Here is a 22,931-nt window from a genome sequence, read left to right as displayed (position 1 = left end):
ATAATTATTGATAATAATGTTATTTTCGGCGCTACAGATAAACACGAGTGTGAGAAAACGACATTTGCCACCCAGAGTCACCCATTTCCACCCACCACGACGTAACTCCCTTCCTAATAGCAGGAGGGCAAGAGCTGTCTACCATCACCACAACAGCCTTTTATTCGTATATATTGATATACTGATTAACCGCAGAAATAACAGAATTTCAAAATAACCTAAATCGTTAATGTTGCAATAGCTCGCCTTTCAGGAGAGGTCTGGCAAAGTATAGAGGAGCAAATGATCTTTTAGAAGTATGTGATATTATGAATATTTTGTGCTTCCTTGAAAAGATTGCAATCCTTTTCCTGGGCTTTGCCCTGTACTCACGGGGTCGGCATATTAACTTCGGTATTTGGCAGTGTTAGTGGCAGAGGGTGACGGCCTACCCCTCCAGTCGCCACCTCTTCTCTCTCCCCTCTACCGGAATTGGTGTACCCCCAATGTTAGCGTCTGGTGTTATCCTATGGACGATTTTTAATCGTTTGCGTACCATACAACTGAATCGAGACATGTGTACCAGCCTGGTATTCACCTAGTCGAATGTGGGAGGCCGCCTAAAAGCCACATAAAGCCAGATAGGTGCCCCTCCCCGAACCCCGGAAACGGCGTGCTAGCGCGCGCAACCATCGGGTCAAGTCTTCGTTTTTAGGGCATTTATGTTGACCATAATCATTACAGTCATTGGCTCTGAAGAGAAAAAGAGTCCACAATTCGTGTTCAAGCTAAATATAGGAAATATAAAAAAATGCAACTATGACCATAAATAAGGATCGCAGTAATTTATCGCTCCAGCTTTTACAAATGGATTAGGTTGTTGTGGTCATAAGCCCGAAGACTGGTTTGATGCAGCTCTCCATGGTTCTCTATCCTGTGCAGCCCCCTTCATCTCCGAGTAACTGCTGCAGCCTACATCCTTCTGAATCTGCTTACTATGTTCATCTCTTGCTCTTCCTCTACGATTTTTATCCCCACACTCCCCTCCAGTACTAAATTAGTGACCCCTCGATGTCTTAGATGGGTCCTACCAACCGCTCCATTCTTCTAGTCAGGTTGTGCCACAAATTTCTTTGTTCCCCAGGTCGGTTCAGTACGTCCTGATTAGTTACGTGATCTAGCCATGTAATCTTTAGAATTCTTCTGTAGCACCACATTTCAAAAGCTTCTATTTTCTTCTTGTCGAAACTGTTTATTGTCCATGTTTCAAATAGTTCAAATGGTTCTAAGCGCTATGGGACCCAACATCTAAGGTCATCAGTCTCCTAGACTTAGAACTACTTAAACCTAACTAACCTAAGGACATCACACACATCCATGCCGGAGGCAGGATTCGAAACTGTGACTGTAGCAGCAGCGCGGTTCCGGAATGAAGCGCCTAGAACCGCTCGGGCACAGCGGCCGGTGTCCATGTTTCACTTTCGTATATGGTTACACTCCATACAAATTTTTTCAGAAAAGACTTTCTGACTCTTAAATCTATACTCGACGCTAGCAATTTTCTCTTCTTCAGAAACGATTTTATTGCCGTTGCCAGTGTACATCATCAATTATTTTGCTGCGCAAATAGCAAAACCCATCTACTAACTGATTTAATTCAGTCATCAACAAACCTCAAAGTTCATATTTCTTCTCCGTGAACTTTAATTCCTACTCCAAATTTTTCGTTTGTTTGCTTTATTGCTTCCTCATTGCACAGATTGAATACCACAAGGATTGGCTAAACCTTGTCGCACTCCCTTCTCAACCACTTCCATAGCCCTCGACTCTCACAACTGCCATCTGGTTTCTGCACAAGTTGTAAATAGCCTTTCGATCCTTGCATTTTACTCCTGCAACCCTCAGAATTTCAAAGAGACTATTCCAATCAACATTGTCAAAAGGTTTCTCTAAATCTACAAATGCTGTAAACGTAGGTTTGACTTTTCTTAACCTGTCTTATGAGAGAGGTCGTTGGGTCAGTATTGACTTGCATGTTCCTACATTTCTCGAATCGAAACTGGTCTTGCACAAGGGCGGCTTCTATAAGTTTTTCCATTCTTCTGTAAGAATTATTTTGCAACCTTGACTTATTAAACTGATAATTCGTTAATATTCACATCTATTGGCACATGATTTCTTTCGAATTGGGTTTATTATATTCTTCTTGAAGTTTGAGGATAGTTCGCCTGTCTCATGTATCTTGTTCACCAGATGAAAGAGTTTTGTCATGTCTGTCTTTCCCAAGTCTATCAGCAGTTCTAACGGAATGTTCTCTACTCCGGGGCCTTGTTTCGATTTAGTCTTTCAGCGCTCTTTCAAATTTTTTCGCAGTATCATATCTCCCATCTCATCTTCATCAGGAAACAAAGGGTGTTATTAGGAAAAAGACATGTATTAAGCTATCAGGCATAATCCAACTGGGAACTAATTACATGTGGGGTCCCACAAGCTTCCATTTTAGGGCCCTTACTTTTTCTTGTGTATATCAATGACCTTTCATCAGTAACATTATCAGATGCCAAGTTCGTTTTGTTTGCTGATGATACAAACATTGCAATAAATAGCAAATCAAGTGTAGTCTTAGAAAGATCGGCTCATAAAATATTTGTGGACATTAATCACTGGTTCCTAGCCAATTCTTTGTGACTAAACTTTGAAAAAACACACTACATGCACTTCAGAACTTTTAAGGGGTGTCCCACGAGTATATGCCTAATATACAATAACAAGCACATAGAAGAAGTGGACAGTGTTAAATTCTTGGGATTACAGCTTGATAATAAATTCAACTGGGAGGACCATACCACAGAACTGCTGAAGTGTCTTAACAAATCTCTATTTGCAATGCGAATTCTGTCAGACATAGGGGATATAAAAATGAAAAAGCTGGCATACTATGCTTACTTTCATTTCATAATGTCATATGGGATTATTTTTGGGGGTAATTCATCAAGCCAAGCTAAAGTTTTTGGGACACAAAAACGTGCAACAAGAGATATATGTGGTGTGAACTCAAAAACATCCTACAGAAGCCTGTTTAGGGAACTAGGGATACTAACTACTGCTTCCCAATATATTTATTCCTTAATGAAATTTGTCATTTAAAATATATGACTTTTTCAAACCAACAGCTCAAGTCATGGAATCAATACTAGAAATAAAAATAATCTTCACAAGGATTTAAAGTCACTTACTCCTCTTGTAGAAAAAGGTGTGCATTATTCAGGAACACACATTTTCAATAACTTGCCAGCAGCCATAAAAAGCTTAACAACCAATGAAATTCAGTTTAAGAAAAGCCTAAAGGATTTATTGACAGCCAACTCCTTCTACTGCATTGATGAATTTCTCAGTAGGACCAACTGATTTTTATGTATATATATATATATATATATATATATATATATATATATATATATATATATATACTGCTGGAAATGGAAAAAAGAACACATTGACACCGGTGTGTCAGACCCACCATACTTGCTCCGAACACTGCGAGAGGGCTGTACAAGCAATGATCACACGCACGGCACAGCGGACACACCAGGAACCGCGGTGTTGGCCGTCGAATGGCGCTAGCTGCGCAGCATTCGTGCACCGCCGCCGTCAGTGTCAGCCAGTTTACCGTGGCGTACGGAGCTCCATCGCAGTCTTTAACACTGGTAGCATGCCGCGACAGCGTGGACGTGAACCGTATGTGCAGTTGACGGACTTTGAGCGAGGGCGTATAGTGGGCATGCGGGAGGCCGGGTGGACGTACCGCCGAATTGCTCAACACGTGGGGCGTGAGGTCTCCACAGTACATCGATGTTGTCGCCAGTAGTCGGCGGAAGGTGCACGTGCCCGTCGACCTGGGACCGGACCGCAGCGACGCACGGATGCACGCCAAGACCGTAGGATCCTACGCAGTGCCGTAGGGGACCGCACCGCCACTTCCCAGCAAATTAGGGACACTGTTGCTCCTGGGGTATCGGCGAGGACCATTCGCAACCGTCTCCATGAAGCTGGGCTACGGTCCCGCACGCCGTTAGGCCGTCTTCCGCTCACGCCCCAACATCGTGCAGCCCGCCTCCAGTGGTGTCGCGACAGGCGTGAATGGAGGGACGAATGGAGACGTGTCGTCTTCAGCGATGAGAGTCGCTTCTGCCTTGGTGCCAATGATGGTCGTATGCGTGTTTGGCGCCGTGCAGGTGAGCGCCACAATCAGGACTGCATACGACCGAGGCACACAGGGCCAACACCCGGCATCATGGTGTGGGGAGCGATCTCCTACACTGGCCGTACACCACTGGTGATCGTCGAGGGGACACTGAATAGTGCACGGTACATCCAAACCGTCATCGAACCCATCGTTCTACCATTCCTAGACCGGCAAGGGAACTTGCTGTTCCAACAGGACAATGCACGTCCGCATGTATCCCGTGCCACCCAACGTGCTCTAGAAGGTGTAAGTCAACTACCCTGGCCAGCAAGATCTCCGGAACTGTCCCCCATTGAGCATGTTTGGGACTGGATGAAGCGTCGTCTCACGCGGTCTGCACGTCCAGCACGAACGCTGGTCCAACTGAGGCGCCAGGTGGAAATGGCATGGCAAGCCGTTCCACAGGACTACATCCAGCATCTCTACGATCGTCTCCATGGGAGAATAGCAGCCTACATTGCTGCGAAAGGTGGATATACACTGTACTAGTGCCGACATTGTGCATGCTCTGTTGCCTGTGTCTATGTGCCTGTGGTTCTGTCAGTGTGATCATGTGATGTATCTGACCCCAGGAATGTGTCAATAAAGTTTCCCCTTCCTGGGACAATGAATTCACGGTGTTCTTATTTCAATTTCCAGGAGTGTATATATATATATATAATATAACTTCTGCACCATTTCAGTTCAGTAATGTGTTCATTGTAAATGAGTATTGTAGTAGTTCTATTACATGTTTATTACCTCATTAATAAAAAAACTTTTTTATTTTAAATTCTGTGCATTAGTGTTTGTGAAATGATTCTTTCATATTGTGTTCATTAAAAAAAATGTCGATCATTCCACTTGGGACCTGTGGAAGGTACATTAGCTTATTTGTTTCAGTTGTAAATATTTGTCATATATTATTTTTTTCTGACATGTTCCACCTCCTCGCTATGGATCAATTGGAATGAAAGCAAATCTAATCTCATCTAATCTACGTTCCTTTCCATTTCTATAATATTGCCCTACAGTATATCTCCATTTATAAACCCTCTATATGCTCTTTTCATCTTTCAGCTTTCCCTTCTTTATTAAAGACTGGTTTTCCATCGAGTGCTTGATATTCATACAGTTGCTTCTTGTACCTCCGAAGGCCTTTTTAATTTTCCTGTAGGTAGTAGCTATTTTTCCTCTAATGATATATGCTTCTAAATTCTTAGTTTTTTCCTCAAGTCATTCCTGCTAGCCATTTTGCACTTCCTGTTAATATTTTTTAGACATTTGTTTTCCTTTTTGCCTGCTTCATTTGTTGCATTTTTATATATTCTCCTTTCATCAGCTAAAATGAATATATTTTTTGTTACGCAAGGATATTTTTACTAAGCCCCGTCTGTTTCCCTATTTGAGCCTCTGCTGCTTTGACTATTTCATCTCTCCAAGCTACCCATTCTTCTTCTACCGTATTCCTTTCTCCTGTTCTTGTCAATTGTTACCTAATGCCCCTCTGAAACTCTCAACAACCTACGGTTCCTTCCACTTATCCAGATCCCATCTCTTAAATTTCTTACTTTCTTGCAATTTCTTCAGTTTGTATCTACAGTTCATAACCAATACATTGCGGTCAGAGTCCACATCTGCCTCTGGAAATGTCTTACAATTTAAAATCTGGTTCCGAAATCTCTGTCTTACCATTATTTAATCAGTCTGAAACCTTCCAGTGTCTTCATGTCTCTTCCACGTATTAAATCTTCTTTCATGATTCTTAAACCAAGTATGTGGGATGATTAAATTATGCTCTGTGTAAAATTCTACCAGGCTGCTTCCTCTTTAATTACTTTCCCCCAGTCCATGTTCAGATACTATTTTTCCTTCTCTTCCCATCCCTACTATCGATTTCTAGTTTCCCACCACTATTAAATTGACTATCTGAATATTTTTTTATCTCATCATACATTTCTTCAATCTCTTCATCGTCTGCGGAGCTAGTTGTCATATTAATTTGTACTACTGTGGTGGATGTGGGATTCGTGTCTATCTTGGCTACAATAATGCGTGCACTACGCTGTTCATACTAACTTTTCTCATTCATTGTGAAACCCACTCCTGCATTACCGCTATTTGGTTTTGTATTTACAACCCTGTATTCACCTGACCAGAAGTCCTGTTCATCCTGCCGACGAACTTCGCTATATCCCACTATACCTAACGTTAACCTATCCATTTCTTTTTTGTAAATTTCCTAACCTACCTGCCCGATTAAGGGATCTAACATTCCAAGCTCCGATCCACATAACGTCAGTTTCGTTTCTTCTGGTAACAAAATCCTCCTGAGTAGTCCCTGCCCGGAGATCCGAATGGGGGACTATTTTACCTCTGGAATATTTAACGCAAGAGGATGTCATCGTCATTTAACCATACCGTAGAGCTGCATATCCTCGGGAAACGTTACGGGAGTAGTTTCCCGTTCCTTTCATCCCTTTCATATGTGTGTGAAATCTTATGGGACTTAACTGCTAAGGGCATCAGTCCCTAAGCTTACACACTACTTAACCTAAACTATCCTACGGACAAACACACACACCCATGCCCGAGGGAGGACTCGAACCTCCGCCGGGATCAGCCGCACAGTCATGACCGCAGCGCCTAAGACCGCTCGGCTAATCCGCGCGGCCATCCGCTTGCAGTACTAGCACGGCAGGGTCGTATTGGTTGAAGTTAAATGGCCAGATCAGTCAGTCAACCAGACTGTTGACCCTGCAACTAAAGAAAAGGCTGCTGCCTCTCTGCAGGAAACACACGTTTGTCTGGCCGGTCAACAGATACCCTTCCGTTGTGGTTGCACCTACGATATGGCTATCTGTATCGCTGAGGCACATAAACCTCATCACCAACGGCAAGGTCCATAGTTCATGGGTGGATACAAATGGATATGACTGAAAATAACAGCGATAGTGTCCAAAATAAACATATCGGTAGGAGAGGAAATTGGATGGTGAAAAAGTGAGCTATCAGCTCAAATGATCGTCCAGGTTTTTCTGAAGTCAGGAATTGCGCTGCCTGTTTAAAGAAGGGTATTATCTGCTTCATAAAGGCATGTTATTCAAAGATCATGAAATTTAGTGCATTAAATGAATTGTGTTTCAGTTGTGTTTGCATGTTCGTTGTTAGTGGAGTACAGTCTCTGGGTGATGTTCGCAATTTAATGCCTTAAAGAGGCAATTTGATCCTGGTTTTGAAGGGCAGAATCCTCAGACTACTTGAAAAATGCCATACACTGAGCGCAGTCTCAGCAGTGATGAGTGCTCTATGCAGTATCATTTCAAGATTTTATTTAAATTCTGTAATGATGGACACGTTACCCATAGGCAAAAAAGTCTCATATCAAGTGTAACCACTCCACAGTGAGATTGATATCTACGATATTGCCCCACGAAATTCAGCAATGTCTGCAAGATTACAAGAGGATTTGCAGGTTCTTGAAAAACTGAGCACAGGAGAGTGAGAGCAAGTAGTAAGTAAACAACACGAGCGGTAGTCTAGGTTCTGCTCATAACAGCGCAGAACCACCTACATTTATTGTCATGTGTCGGGCAACGTTTGAGGACCAATACTTAAGACAGACTGTAAAATCTTTCTTCAGTTATCGTTCTGTATCTTATGTGAGAACTACAGCGACAGCTTAAGGATGACTGGCATGTGCTTGGAGATACGCGACCACTCTCTCCACAGTCCTCTCTCAAATGTACCTGATAGGCAATGACAGTAGTCGTAAGAAGTACCCTCCACCAAGTACAAAGGCTTGTAGAGTATTTATGTACATACAAACAAAGCTTAAATAGGGTTATATTTGGTACTTGACGATTAATGTCGAAAGCACGCTAATAGCAGTGGTAGAACTGGCAGGAGCACTATATGACAAAACACAGGACGCACGAAACGACAAAAAATAGCGAGGTGTATTACGAGAGAAGGTAATGAATATGAAACTTTGGTGACATGAAATTGTTTCCTGAGGAGCTGTGAAGAGAAGAGAAAAGGCTTAGAGGTGTGATACAGACGGACATACAGCGCATTCTGGCCCCTCCTGCGGCGTGGAGGTGGATGAGCTGTTGCTGTGTTTTGTGTGTGTGTGTGTGTGTGTGTGTGTGTGTGTGTGTGTGTACTTCGAACCTAAGCACTATAAATGTAAATAGAATGGCGAAGAAATATCACTAGGACATTTAAAATTGATGATATTTACATGTATGTACCATGTAATTGTGTGCTCATAAATAAAGAGGCGCAATGCCAACTGTCACGTTTGAAAAGAGAGGAACATAGACATCAGTTTGCTGCGGACAATAGCTTGGAGTACTTACCACATCTAATCTCACACAGAGATAATGTGACAAAGAAAGTAATTAATTTCCCACTGTCACTGCCAGTTCCAGTATTATGAAACACACATTCATCTATTGTAACATCATCGTGCGTGGCATTCTGCTCCCACAAATGATAACGTCTTCGAATTCCTATAAAGTTGAGTTAAGATAATTTTTTATCATAGTATGAAAGCTTTCACGACCGGATGACATATCTTCTGGTAAACCTTCCGGGATGTAAGGTCGTGGTCCATGAAACTCTTCACCCCTCTGAAGATGTCCAGCGCAGCTCTGGACGAAACGTTAGGAGCTGAAGAGTTTCATGGACCACTACCTTGCATCCCGGAAGGTTTACCAGAAGATATAATTTTTTATAGTCTCCATTCCTTCATTCTCGCCTTAATGGGGGTATTGTACTGAAGTTTAACATATTTATGTTTCACCAGTTGAAAGTACGCACATGGAGCTCTAAATGTATCGTTTATTTTATTTATAAACACCGAGTCTCATTTAGCAGATATTAAAATCCACAGCTCCCGTTGATATACTTATCTTGTGGTCGTTGGTTGTCCCGAGTTACAGGTCCGAAGATCTGTTGTATCATTCCGACGATCTTGGCTTTATAAATAACAAACAGAAACGTTGAATAGTGTTCGTTCAGTATTGTTCTGTTCAAAAACTAGAACATTCTGCTCCTGGCTTAGTCAGCGTTTCCAACATATTAACTAATAAAATCGGAAAATCACAGTCACAGGCTACCTCCAGTTGACACTGCCTCCTTTCTTCTGGTGCGTTGTGACATCACTCCCATAGCGTCAAACAACCTCCAAGTCAAGATTAAAGACATTTTGTGAATCAAATAAGTTTCACCTAATTTTAACTTAACTGATGGCCTATTGTAGGAATAATTCAGAGCATCTATGTAAATGACCTTCGGAGTCTCTTACAAATTACTGCTTCTGTTTGCATGCAAATCATGTTTACAATATAACGATTGAATCAGTCTGAATTGAGGAAGAAGGGTGCGTGGGTGTGCAGGGTGAGGGGAGGTGAGGGGAAAGAGAGAGAGAGCTAGAAATATCAGAATAACAACAATCGCTAGAAAAATACCATGTCGTAAAAAAGTGAAACGGAATGTTGTTGTTATGTGTATCAAACGATTCCATTTCCTAAGATAATTGTGCAACTGAAACTGGATTTCGTCTAGTCAGAATATTAAGTAAATTATCTATTTACCTTTAGTGATGTTTCAATAAATTAATAGCAACCAAAACCTCGTTTTTTACGCAAAACTTGTTATCAGAATCAGAATATTTGATCTCTTGCTTCTATTGAATAGCCTTTATTGCACGAAAAGGTTTTTCTAAAAAAAGGATCAAAATTAAGATGAGCAGCACATGTGGATTTGATTAGATGTACTTTTCATTCCAGTTGTTTCTTAGTGAGGGGATCTTGTGGAATGTGGAACCTATGACTAAATATTTACAGAATAAGAACAGATATGCTAATGCACCTGCCAGAGATCCCAAATGAAATTGCCCTTGTGGATGTGGAATCGGTAAAAAAAAGAAAAAAATGAAGCACTTTTAAATTTAAAAGGATGTAAAACTTGTCATCCAATATTAAGTGTTCAATATCCTTAGGTGCATATGATAATTCGTAGGCTATTGCAAGACGCATCGCCAAATAAAAAATACAAACATTTTACAAAACTTATTTGTAATGATACCATCGCTGCACAAAATTTGTGCAGAAATCGGGGAGTAAGCAGTATTCACATTATGCGATATTATAAACAACATACACGTATCAATTGCTTCTTCCAAGTGTATCCGTTACAATCTCGACGTAAATTTGTGTAGTTTTTGCTTTATTACTTCGCCTCTGAAATAGTGAATACAATCCTTGGCAACGAAAAAATTAAATCACTGGTGCGAATCTGTTTCCCACTGCTTGTTTTATCACTAGATTTTGTTAATGAAAGAACGAGCAATATGTTTTGTCTGCTCTCGTAATTGCACATTTGCCATATTTCTGGTTAGACTGTTGACTTCAACCTTGGTGACTGAAGCCACTGCCCGACGATAAATACTTATTAATAAATAAAGTAATCTAAAAATCTTCACTTATTGATAATTTAGTAATTTGGAACCTACTGCTGCTAATCCGTTTTCTGTTTAAGTATTTTGTTATAGATTTTTCGTTGTGGCGTACAATAACATGTACGACATACGTTGTTGCGAGAGAGGTATTGAATAGTGGAGAGAGGTATTGAATAGTTCCCCTCCTCGCACACCAGCGTTAATTAAGGAGGAACGGACCCGCAGCATAATCTTCGGAACAATTACTAGCTGTCCAATTGGTAAGACTTTGCAAACAGTCACTGTGGGATAGGTATACCGCTATTATTAATTAAAATATAATAGAATATCAGTAGGATACAACAAACTCTCACATCAAACATTGCAGGTTTAGTTCATGAGAGGTACCCCCACAAAACCTATAAAGTAATTGCAAATAAGAGGTGCTTCCGACTTGAAATACATGTTAGTAAAGCTGGGTGTAATTTTTAAAAGAGAAGCTAAATACGAAAAGTTGGACCGCATGAAGAAAGTTGATTAAGTAAGTAGAAGGAAAGTAATCGATATGGAAGGGACGGGTAATATCAAGCAGTGACTAAAGTGTTACATCAGAACCAACTTTTATTACATAAAATTTTACTTTACACTTTATACAAGAGTTTTCCTCTGAAGCAGTCGATTAGGAATACATCGACTAGGCGTAGTCGATCTCTGATTTATGAAAAGAGAGTTGGAGTAAGTAGAATTAGATCACACGTCGAGAGAAAGAGCCAAGACTGAGGGTGTTGTGGGCTTACCAGAGCTGCCAGCAGGGCCGATACTGAACCACCACCCGGAGCTGGAGTTCTGGCCGACACTGAATTCACAAATTCCGTTAACGTCAGCTTCGACAGATTTCCAGAATTCTGTGTGTCTTTTAGCCGGTATTCCAGTATTCTTTCCCTGAAAAAGCAAGAATGAAAAAAGAAGTGCAACATTTTGCTTAGACAAGCAAAAAGCGTAAACACAACAGAGTGAAGAATAAAGAAAAATAGATGATGTGGAACACATATCGTCCTTTGCAATGCCCCTCTTTTGGCGATCGTTTCTCGTCGCCTTTCTGAAAACAGGAACCAAATCTACGGCCACAACGTCATAGGCCTATGCATGAAAGCTACGTACACGCTTCATACGGTATGTCGTGTCTGTCAAATCAGTTTTCGGAGTAAGCGGCAATACATTTCATAAATCGTGTCTGATGCTTCTGTAGCGACACTGTTTCGATATCAGTTGTATGTTTCACCCACTGTATTCACGATAACCGTTTATATGTGGAACATGTCAACGGAACACAGTTGCAATCATATGCTTCATGCTATCACTTTCATGTTTCTAATTGGCTACTTAGTTATTACTGCATACTGCGGAAGGTGCTTGCAAAGAAAACCAACTTTAATCGCTATGCAAAAGTAGTTAGATATTTAGTTTCTCACCGTATATCAAAGAGTTCTATTGGTGCGTATTTCACCATCTTCTTTACGAATTCTATATAGTGGAGGATAGTGCAAATAACTTTTCCTTCAAGAATCGTGTTTATGAATATCACTATCAGTATCAAACTTGACTTGCTTGTATAGCTGAACGGAAAGCGCCAGAGCTTGCGGGGCAAGAAACAGCTGGACACAGATCGACCATTGGTTTGGTACATCAGCCAGCCTGAGTGTCGTTTTTAGGCGATTTTCGCGTTCGTTTAGGAAAATGCAAGGCTACTATCCAACTTACGAATCACAAATAGGAATACACAAACAATTAAAATCGATAACATACAGAACAAAGTTCAAGAGGCGTAGCCATAAAGTTTTAGTTATCGCATCGAAAAGATAAACTTACTTAATTTTAATTTAGTTTATATGCGAGTACATGTCTGCAGTCCCGGCTCACACTGAAATTTCCTCATCGCAAATAGTTCAAATGGCTCTGAGCACTATGGGACTTAACTTCTGAGGTCATCAGCCCCCCATAGAACTTAGAACTACTTAAACCTAACTAACCTAAGGACATCAAACACATCCATGCCCGAGGCAGGATTCAAACCTGCAACCGTAGCGGTCACGCGATTCCAGACTGTAGTGCCAAGAACCGCTCGGCCACCTCAGCCGGCCCTCTCCACAGTATCGTAGCATGCCGCTAGATCATTCAAAACAAAATGGCACACCCCATCTGTACTTTCCAGTGTGATACGCACTTTACACTGTAGTAGGGCCTATCTCAGAAATATCCATAACCGTTTACAGAGCAAATTATTCTTCACAAATCGAACTAGAATCCTCGAGTACTGCTCCGCCACTCAGACAGAGGTATCAATTTGGTATCAGTCTGAAGAAATAAACGAGCTGTTTGTTGTGAAACCCCAATTCTATTTCGCCATGCACCGTGAAACTACTGTGAATTGCACGCCCCCTACAGCTTAGGTCCTGACTACACGCTTGGAAATATCCTAAAATTTTTAAGTCAACAGTTACAACTTCAGACGTGTGAACTAACCTAGTGAAAATTTACTACGGCGCACTATTGCTGTTTATCTTCGTATTCCGATAAGATGAGGGCGGACGGGCGTTACGGATAATGTTGCTGACCGTATGCGAGACACGAGGAGGCGGCCGGCGGTTGTGTATCTGCGCTGCACTTCCGCGCGATAGAATTTCACCCCAATACGACGCACGTGTTAGGTTAACAGTGAAGCCACTGACGACAACTACGTTAACAGTCCAGAGAAGAGTCCGTTTTGTTGTGTAAGAAGTGACTTCAACACATTGTATGAAGAGCATTGTATGTCACCGTTTCTATAAGTACATTAAAGTAGCACGACGAAGATCATTTTCGGTCAGCTTGTATCTATCACGCTTTCTGTTTAGTCTATTGACAGGGTGAGCAAATACACTATCTGATCAAATCGAAAGACCTGCACCAGGCGAACGGTCTACCCGACGGAAGGCCCTAGCCACACGACATTTCATTTTTTTATCAAATATTCTGGAGATCTATTAGTGGACATTAATAGGGGTTGTCCCCACTCTTCATCTTTATCACAGCTTAAATTCTGTTCACGACACTTCCGATGTATCTGAATGTCTGTGAAGAAATGACAGTCCATTCTTCCTCAAGAGCCGAAACCTAAAGAAGATAGAGAAGATGGACGCTGGTGTTTGGAGTCAGTCCACTTCAAGAATGTTATTGTCCAAAAATCATTACCTCGCAGATGCTTCAAGAATGTGTCGATTATCATTCCAATATAAACTATCATCGTCTCCGAACTGTTCCTGTGCAGTACACAGTGCTCTAAACGTGTTCATATTCTTCCAAATATTGCGTTTCCTGAAGCGCAATAAGGGGTCACACCCTAACTACAAAGAGCTCTCGCATACCATAACACCACCTCCACTATACTTCACTGTCGACACTACACATGACGACAGGTAATGTTCTCCAAGTATTCACATAAACCAATGCCCTTCGTCGTATTTCCACGGGGTGATTCGTCACTCCAAATCATTCGTTTTCAGTCATCCACTGTCCAATGGTGTTGCTCTTTACATCACCACAAGCCTCGCATAGCGCAGACTATAGAAATGCGTGGCTTATGACGAGCTGATTGACCACTACCCCATTCTTTTTAACTACGTACACACAGCCATTTTGTCAACTGGGCTGCTGATAAGTGATGACAGAGAAACCGCGAAAAAATCTGTGGAACTGCCACTGAATTTTGACTTTTCCCAAATACTTTTCTCAGTTGTTAAGAGCCGTTTAGTACACGGTATGTATTAACACATTCACGATAAAGAATATTCATTATCATAAACGCTATGTAACAACGAGATGGACACTGATCACAGAGTCTCGATTTTCACTAGTCTACACTCAAAATCTACCCCAGTTAAAAGTGGTTAATTCCTACACATTTCGGTGCGAAATAAACAAAGATGATGTTTCAAATGTTTGCTTAGTTCTCATTCCCTCGGAAAAACAGGAATTAATTTTACGATAGATGGAAATTTTGCAACGTTGGTAACACTTTAATTGTTGCAAATAATGGCTGTCAAAACTGTGTATGTCGTATTTCGTTCCTAGAGAAACCATTGTGTCTACATAAATGTCCTTTGTTGTGCTTAGAAAACCTATATCCTCATCTTTCTCAGTAATTTTCTGTTTTCGAAGGCAAATTTTCACAGGTAAATAGGAAATGAAGCGCAAAAGACATAAGCATAATCCAAATTTTCTAAGCTAATTTATTTTGTTTACATTTCAGATTACTATAAATTGTTAGCTGTAAAAGAGTTAACAATGTGAATAAATTTTGCTGTCTGTGCAGTGAAGTGACTTCCGCTTCTCAGAAACGTGAATGGATTTCGTTAATAGAAACAGCATATTACGATTACTTAGACTGTAAAATAAATGAGGATAAAAGTTTGGCAAGATATTTGTTGTAATTCACGTGCATTAAATCTCCGTTGTTTGTTAAACAAAACAGTAAATTCGGTAGTATTCTCAGTTCTCATGACATGGCGAGAATCTTCAAATCACATCAGTGATTTTTATTTTTGTATTATGCCCCCTCTTAAACATGGAATATCGGGAAAGTAAAAGTGGATCACCACATATCCAACTTCATCAGCTATACGACCTGTAACACATGGAGAAGGTCTGCCTGTTCCTATCTTTCTAGAAGATTTTGTTCTAGAATCTGAGGAAAAGGTGGTGGTTGAATGCAAACAACAGCCTGAGTCTTTACAAGAAGATCCAGATTCTACGCCGGAATCGATCTCGCGCTGAAGGGTACATAAAATTTCTCAAGAAAAGCTTAACGGTTCAATTCATGTTCTGGCTCTGTCAAAAATCAAGGAATCACAAAAGAGAAGCTTTCAAGTATTTAAAGAAAACATTCCCGCAGTTCAGGTTGCTAAGTTAAAAAAGGGAATCTCATTGGACACAAATTCGAGATGGAACATTTGAAACGGTCAGTCAAGGGAGAGGGAAAGCAGTTTGGGAAGCCTTCCAAAATGTTGTTTAAAATTTCTTGTGAAATCAACGAGCTAAAAATTACATTCTAGCTTTCAATGAACCCCTGAGGACATACCAAGAGCTAGGTTGCAATATGTCGCTCGGGATCAGGGGCGATTGTAGAAGTCGGTCAAGGGGATAGCTGATGGCGTTGGGTTGGGGGAGGGTGAGGGGAGGGGGGGCATGGGGTTTGGGGGAATGGAATATCGTTTAACAAAAGGAGGGGTGGGGTCCTCCACCGACTAATTGGTAAAATCTGGTGTTGCTTAAAGTAGTTTTTGGTAACTGTTTCGGAGTTCAGGGTAAAAATGTGTCTACAGAATGGGTGTGCCCGGGAAAATAATACGATTTGACCAAGATGACCAGCGATTTAGAAGTTTTTGTCTGGGGTCAGGAGATTAAATGTTGATAGGCATACCCGGCTTATTTAGCTTTCTTGATTATTGTAAGTGGTACTCGTACATTAATATACATCCAATGTATATTAATCAATAATAAGACGCCCATATTGCAACCTTACGACTTATCTTAGAAGAAAGATTAAGAAAAGGCAAACCTACGTTTCTAGCATTTGTAGACTTAGAGAAAGCTTTTGACAACGTTAACTGGAATACTCTCTTTCAAATTCTGAAGGTGGCAGGGGTAAAATACAGGGAGCGAAAGGCTATTTACAATTTGTACAGAAACCAGATGGCAGTCATAAGAGTCGAGGGGCATGAAAGGGAAGCAGTGGTTGGGAAAGGAGTGAGACAGGGTTGTAGCCTGTACCCGATGTTATTCAATCTGTATATTGAGCAAGCAGTAAAGGAAACAAAGGAAAAATTCGGAGTAGGTATTAAAATTCATGGAGAAGAAGTAAAAACTTTGAGGTTCGCCGATGACATTGTAATTCTGTCAGAGACAGCAAAGGACTTGGAAGAGCAGTTGAACGGAATGGACAGTGTCTTGAAAGGAGGATATAAGATGAACATCAACAAAAGCAAAACGAGGATAATGGAATGTAGTCAAATTAAATCAGGTGATGCTGAGGGGATTAGATTAGGAAATGAGACACTTAAAGTAGTAAAGGAGTTTTGCTATTTAGGGAGTAAAATAACTGATGATGGTCGAAGTAGAGAGGATATAAAATGTAGACTGGCAATGGCAAGGAAATCGTTTCTGAAGAAGAGAAATTTGTTAACATCGAGTATAGATTTAAGTGTCAGGAAGTCGTTTCTGAAAGTATTTGTATGGAGTGTAGCCATGTATGGAAGTGAAACATGGACGATAACCAGTTTGGACAAGAAGAGAATGGAAGCTTTCGAAATGTGGTGCTACAGAAGAATGCTGAAGATAAGGTGGGTAGATCACGTAACTAATGAGGAGGTATTGAATAGGATTGGGGAGAAGAGAAGTTTGTGGCACAACTTGACTAGAAGAAGGGATCGGTTGGTAGGACATGTTTTGAGGCATCAAGGGATCACAAATTTAGCATTGGAGGGCAGCGTGGAGGGTAAAAATCGTAGAGGGAGACCAAGAGATCAATACACTAAGCAGATTCAGAAGGATGTAGGTTGCAGTAGGTATTGGGAGATGAAGAAGCTTGCACAGGATAGAGTAGCATGGAGAGCTGCATCAAACCAGTCTCAGGACTGAAGACCACAACAACAACAACAACAAGACGCCCATTTTAAGTTAAATGATATTTATTGGTTTAGATAGTAAGCTATTTGCCGCTCTTATTCCTTTGTTAAATGTCTTTGAAATACATTGAAACCTATATTGTTACATAATTATAAAAATAAATGATTGTATCAGTTGAAGTAATATATTTGCTGATATCTGAAGTCATTTTATCCAGTGTAATATGATAGTCTGTTGGGAAGGGGGGGGCACTATAGACCCCATGGCCGCCCCCCCTCCCTTGCCACCGCCCATGCTCAGGATCCACTCTTTGGACTCACATCTCGATTTCTTTCCAAGTAATGGTGTCGCTGTGAGTGACGAGCACGGAGAGTGCTTCCATCAAAACATTTCAACAATGAAAGAAGGTATTAGGGGACATCTGTGTTTTCAGATTATTATTGGAATGTCGTGAGAGACTGCCTAAGGGAATCTCATTGGGCACAAATTCGAGATGGAACATTTGAAACGGTCAGTCAAGGGAGAGGGAAAGCAGTTTGGGAAGCCTTCCAAAATGTTGCTTAAAATTTCTTGTGAAATCAACGAGCTAAAAACAAAGGATATATTAAAAAAAGAAAAAACGCTCAAGTAAATAATTAAGTAGGTAAAAGACCACAGGGAGAAGTTCCATACATAGGGGTATAGCCCTATCTTTGAATCAAGAGCTAATAAAAAGATTCTGTCGACCTCAGTTTGGTTGGAATGTTTTTTTTTTTTTTTTTTTTTTTTTTTTTTTTTTTAGGATAGAGACAACTTTTTTTTTTTTTGAGAGAAGTGATATAAAATCGCTTAATGGGTACGACTGACGAAAATGGTTACTAGCGAAATAGAATGTGATCATAGATAGTCAGTAAATATCGTAAGGAATGTGAATTATATGTTGTATTATAGAATGATGTTCCATAAAACGAAAATTACAGACATTTGTCGATGCATTAACAAAATCACACGAAGTACCATAGTTTGAGAACCATAAAATTGTACTAGACATGGTCTTATTGATGGTGGTACATCGTTTGGTCTGTTCCAATTCTAAAACAACCTATTATCCAGCCAGTTGTTGCGAGACTCATTGTCAGTCATAGACGTTAGCTAGGGGGAGAGGAGTGAGGGAGGGGGGGGGGGGGTGGCAAAGGATGCATTTGCTCCCTCCGAACATCCACCTCCCTATAATCTGATGCACAGAGCTTTCATTTATACAGTTGGTGGGTAACTCTGGGATATACAATTTTCAGAGCCTGCTCTCCCCCCTCCCCCCCCTTTTAGAGTCTCTCAACTCCCCCGCTCCCCCTCCCCCACAGAACATTTCTGTAAATGCACTTGACCACAGTTTAATATGGGATCTGCACCACGATGAAAATTGTTGTTTTTCATACAGGCCCTAGACTACATAATTAACTGGTTGTATGTGCCAGAAAAAAATAAATCCGAATTTTTAAGTAATATTCAATGCCCACATCTTTGAACCGGTAATACAACATATACTGACATGACAAAATATTGTTACTACAACCTATAGCGAGACTGAATGCTACCTGGTGGTGCTCTAACCACAGACACAGCAAAGGAAAATACACATGCAAAGCAAGATGAATAGCGTGTCGTTCTGGTGACAATAAGGGTCACAAATAGGAAAATCCACTAACATAACAGACCTTGACAAAAGGAAGATTGTTATGGCCTGATATCTGGGTACCATCATCTCAGAAGCTGGTATGCTGTTTACATATTACTGCGTCTATGGAAAGTAGTTGAAGGATGGTGAAACCATGATCAGGAGACAAGCGGCTGGTAATCCACACCTCATCATAGATTGTGTAGCTTGGTGACTTACCCACTCCATAAAGCAGGATAAATGGAAATTTGTGGCAGATCTGATGACAGAGTACATTCTGGTGTAGGAACAAGTGTTTTAGAGCACATTTTTTAGCATACTTGGTGAAACATGGAGCACTGCAACTGATGACAACTATGCCTTCCTGTGTTGATCCAACAATATTGTGAGTTACAATTGCACTGGGCACAGGATCATTAAGGTTAAGCACAGATCCATGGAAACGTGTTGTCTGGCCAGGCAATACCGTATTTTGTGACACCAGGTTGACAGCAAATCCAGATATGCCACCATGGAGGCAAATGCTGATCGAAACGTGTGTTGTGCCACAGACAAACACCAGTTGGGACAGCATTATCCTATGGGGTACACTGACCTGGGCTTCCATAGGACCTGTGACAGTGATCAAACACATAGTGAAAGCTGTGGACTAAGTGAACAGTTTGGAGACCACCTGCATCCCTTCATACTTGATAACTTGCTTGATGGCAACGGCATCTTTCAGTAGGATAACTGCCCTTGAAGACCAGAATCATGCTACAGTGGCCTGCGGAGTGTGATAGTGAACTCATGTTGTCTTTTCAACCAAATACACCTGATGTGAATTTGATGGAACACATATGGGACTAGTGATGTGGGCTGGGCAAATGCCCAGTGGGCAAGACATTTATAAATGGGAATTTTCCGAGGAATTTGGCTAAAGTAGTTTGAAATGCCCAAAATCCAGACATTTAAAAAAAGTACTTTGTAAAGTTTTTATTGCCAGAATGTATAATTTCCCATTTAAAATAAGGGATTGGATGATACTCCTGATATTAAAAGTTATTAAATGTTTTCACTTAAATCTATACACCTCATTCATTACCTTTACTTCTAAGAACAAAAGGAATGAAGAGGGAAGCTTTTTTTTCACTAGCATTCCAACTTACTGCAGCAAGGAAGGGCGCATGTTGCTGACAGCAGCCTATCGTTTATAATGTTGCTAGTTCTGTTCTTCACTCTTGGTTTCTCTCTGTCACACACACACACACACACACACACACACACACACACACACAAAGAGAGAGAGAGAGAGAGAGAGAGAGAGACATTGCATTGGAACAACAGTGCAGTGATAAGCATATATATATATATATATATATATATATATATATATATATATATATATATATATATATATATATAGGGAAACATTCCACGCGGGAAAAATATATTTAAAAACAAAAATGATGTGACTTACCATACGAAAGCGCTGGCAGGTCGATAGAAACACAAACAGACACATACATACACACAAAATTCTAGCTTTCGCAACCAATGGTTGCTTCGTCAGGAAAGAGGGAAGGAGAGGGAAAGACGAAAGGATGCGGGTTTTAAGGGAGAGGGTAAGGAGTCATTCCAATCCCGGGAGCGGAAAGACTTACCTTAGGGGGAAAAAAGGACGGGTATACACTCATGCGCACACACACACACATATCCATCCACACATATACAGACATATTCAAGGACAAAGAGTTTGGGCAGAGATGTCAGTTGGGGCGGAAGTGCAGAGGCAAAGATGTTGTTGAATGACAGGTGAGGTATGAGTGGCGGCAACTTGAAATTAGCGGAGATTGAGGCCTGGTGGGTAACGGGGAGAGAGGATATATTGAAGAGCAAGTTCCCATCTCTGGAGTTCGGATAGGTTGGTGTTAGTGGGAAGTATCCAGATAACCTGGACGGTGTAACACTGTGCCAAGATGTGCTGGCCGTGCACCAAGGCATGTTTAGCCACAGGGTGATCCTCATTACCAACAAACACTGTCTGCCTGTGTCCATTCATGCGAATGGACAGTTTGTTGCTGGTCATTCCCACATAGAATGTGTCACAGTGTAGGCAGGTCAGTTGGTAAATCACGTGGGTGCTTTCACACGTGGCTCTGCCTTTGATCGTGTACACCTTCCGGGTTACAGGACTGGAGTAGGTGGTGGTGGGAGGGTGCATGGGACAGGTTTTACACTGGGGGCGGTTACAGGGGTAGGAGCCAGAGGGTAGGGAAGGTGGTTTGGGGATTTCATAGGGATGAACTAACAGGTTACGAAGGTTAGGTGGACGGCGGAAAGACACTCTAGGTGGAGTGGGGAGGATTTCATGAAGGATGGATCTCATTTCAGGGCAGGATTTGAGGAAGTCGTATCCCTGCTGGAGAGCCACATTCAGAATCTGATCCAGTCCCGGAAAGTATCCTGTCACAAGTGGGGCACTTTTGGGGTTCTTCTGTGGAAGGTTCCGGGCTTGAGGAGATGAGGAAGTGGCTCTGGTTATTTGCTTCTGTACCAGGTCGGGAGGGTAGTTACGAAATGCGAAAGCTGTTTTCAGCTTGTTGGTGTAATGGTTCAAGGATTCCGGACTGGAGCAGATTCATTTGCCACGAAGACCTAGGCTGTAGGGAAGGGACCGTTTGATGTGGAATGGGTAGCAGCTGTCATAATGGAGGTACTGTTGCTTGTTGGTGGGTTTGATGTGGACGGACGTGTGAAGCTGGCCATTGGACAGGTGGAGGGCAACGTCAAGGAAAGTGGCATGGGATTTAGAGTAGGACCAGGTGAATCTGATGGAACCAAAGGAGTTGAGGTTGGAGCGGAAATTCTGGAGTTCTTCTTCACTGTGAGTCCAGATCATGAAAATGTCATCAATAAATCTGTACCAAACTTTGGGTTGGCAGGCCTGGGTAACCAAGAAGGCTTCCTCTAAGCAACCCATGAATAGGTTGGCGTACGAGGGGGCCATCCTGGCACCCATGGCTGTTCCCTTTAATTGTTGGTATGTCTGGCCTTCGAAAGTGAAGAAGTTGTGGGTCAGGATGAAGCTGGCTAAGGTAATGAGGAAAGAGGTTTTAGGTAGGGTGGCAGGTGATCGGCGTGAAAGGAAGTGCTCCATCGCAGCGAGGCCCTGGACATGCGGAATATTAGTGTGTATGGAAGTGGCATCAATGGTTACAAGGATGGTTTACGGGGGTAACAGACTGGGTAGGGATTCCAGGCGTTCGAGAAAGTGGTTGGTGTCTTTGATGAAGGATGGGAGACTGCATGTGCTGGGTTGAAGGTGTTGATCTACGTAGGCAGAGATGCGTTCTGTGGGGGCTTGGTAACCAGCTACAATGGGACGGCCGGGATGATTGGGTTTGTGAATTTTAGGAAGAAGGTAGAAGGTAGGGGTGCGGGGTGTTGGTGGGGTCAGGAGGTTGATGGAGTCAGGTGAAAGGTTTTGTAGGGGGCCTAAGGTTCTGAGGATTTCTTGAAGCTCCGCCTGGACATCAGGAATGGGATTACCTTGGCAAACTTTGTAAGTAGTGTTGTCTGAAAGCTGACGCAGTCCCTCAGCCACATACTCCCGATGATCAAGTACCACAGTCGTGGAACCCTTGTCCGCCGGAAGAATGACGATGGATTGGTCAGCCTTCAGATCACGGATAGCCTGGGCTTCAGCAATGGTGATGTTGGGAGTAGGATTAAGGTTTTTTAAGAAGGATTGAGAGGCAAGGCTGGAAGTCAGAAATTCCTGGAAGGTTAGGAGAGGGTGATTTTGAGGAAGAGGAGGTGGGTCCCGCTGTGACGGAGGACGGAACTGTTCCAGGCAGGGTTCAATTTGGATAGTGTCTTGGGGAGTTGGATCATTAGGAGTAGGATTAGGATCATTTTTCTTCGTGGCAAAGTGATATTTCCAGCAGAGAGTACGGGTGTAGGACAGTAAATCTTTGACGAGG

General features: G+C 41.7%; 1 protein-coding gene across 1 annotated transcript in view; it reads right to left on the bottom strand.

Moving 5' to 3' along the window:
• LOC124714747 (formimidoyltransferase-cyclodeaminase-like) overlaps positions 1–22,931 on the bottom strand; it is a 110,630-nt gene that overhangs the window by 7,418 nt on the left and 80,281 nt on the right. Inside the window, exon 7 of the mRNA XM_047243046.1 lies at positions 11,447–11,591. Within this exon, the coding sequence (XP_047099002.1) occupies positions 11,447–11,591 (145 nt within the window). The remainder of the gene's footprint in view (positions 1–11,446; positions 11,592–22,931) is intronic.

This window comes from Schistocerca piceifrons, chromosome 1 (genome assembly GCF_021461385.2).
Source record: "Schistocerca piceifrons isolate TAMUIC-IGC-003096 chromosome 1, iqSchPice1.1, whole genome shotgun sequence".
Lineage (NCBI taxonomy): Eukaryota > Metazoa > Arthropoda > Insecta > Orthoptera > Acrididae > Schistocerca > Schistocerca piceifrons.
The sequence above is the reverse complement of the archived record's forward strand: the minus strand, read 5'-3'. Positions and strand labels throughout refer to the sequence as shown.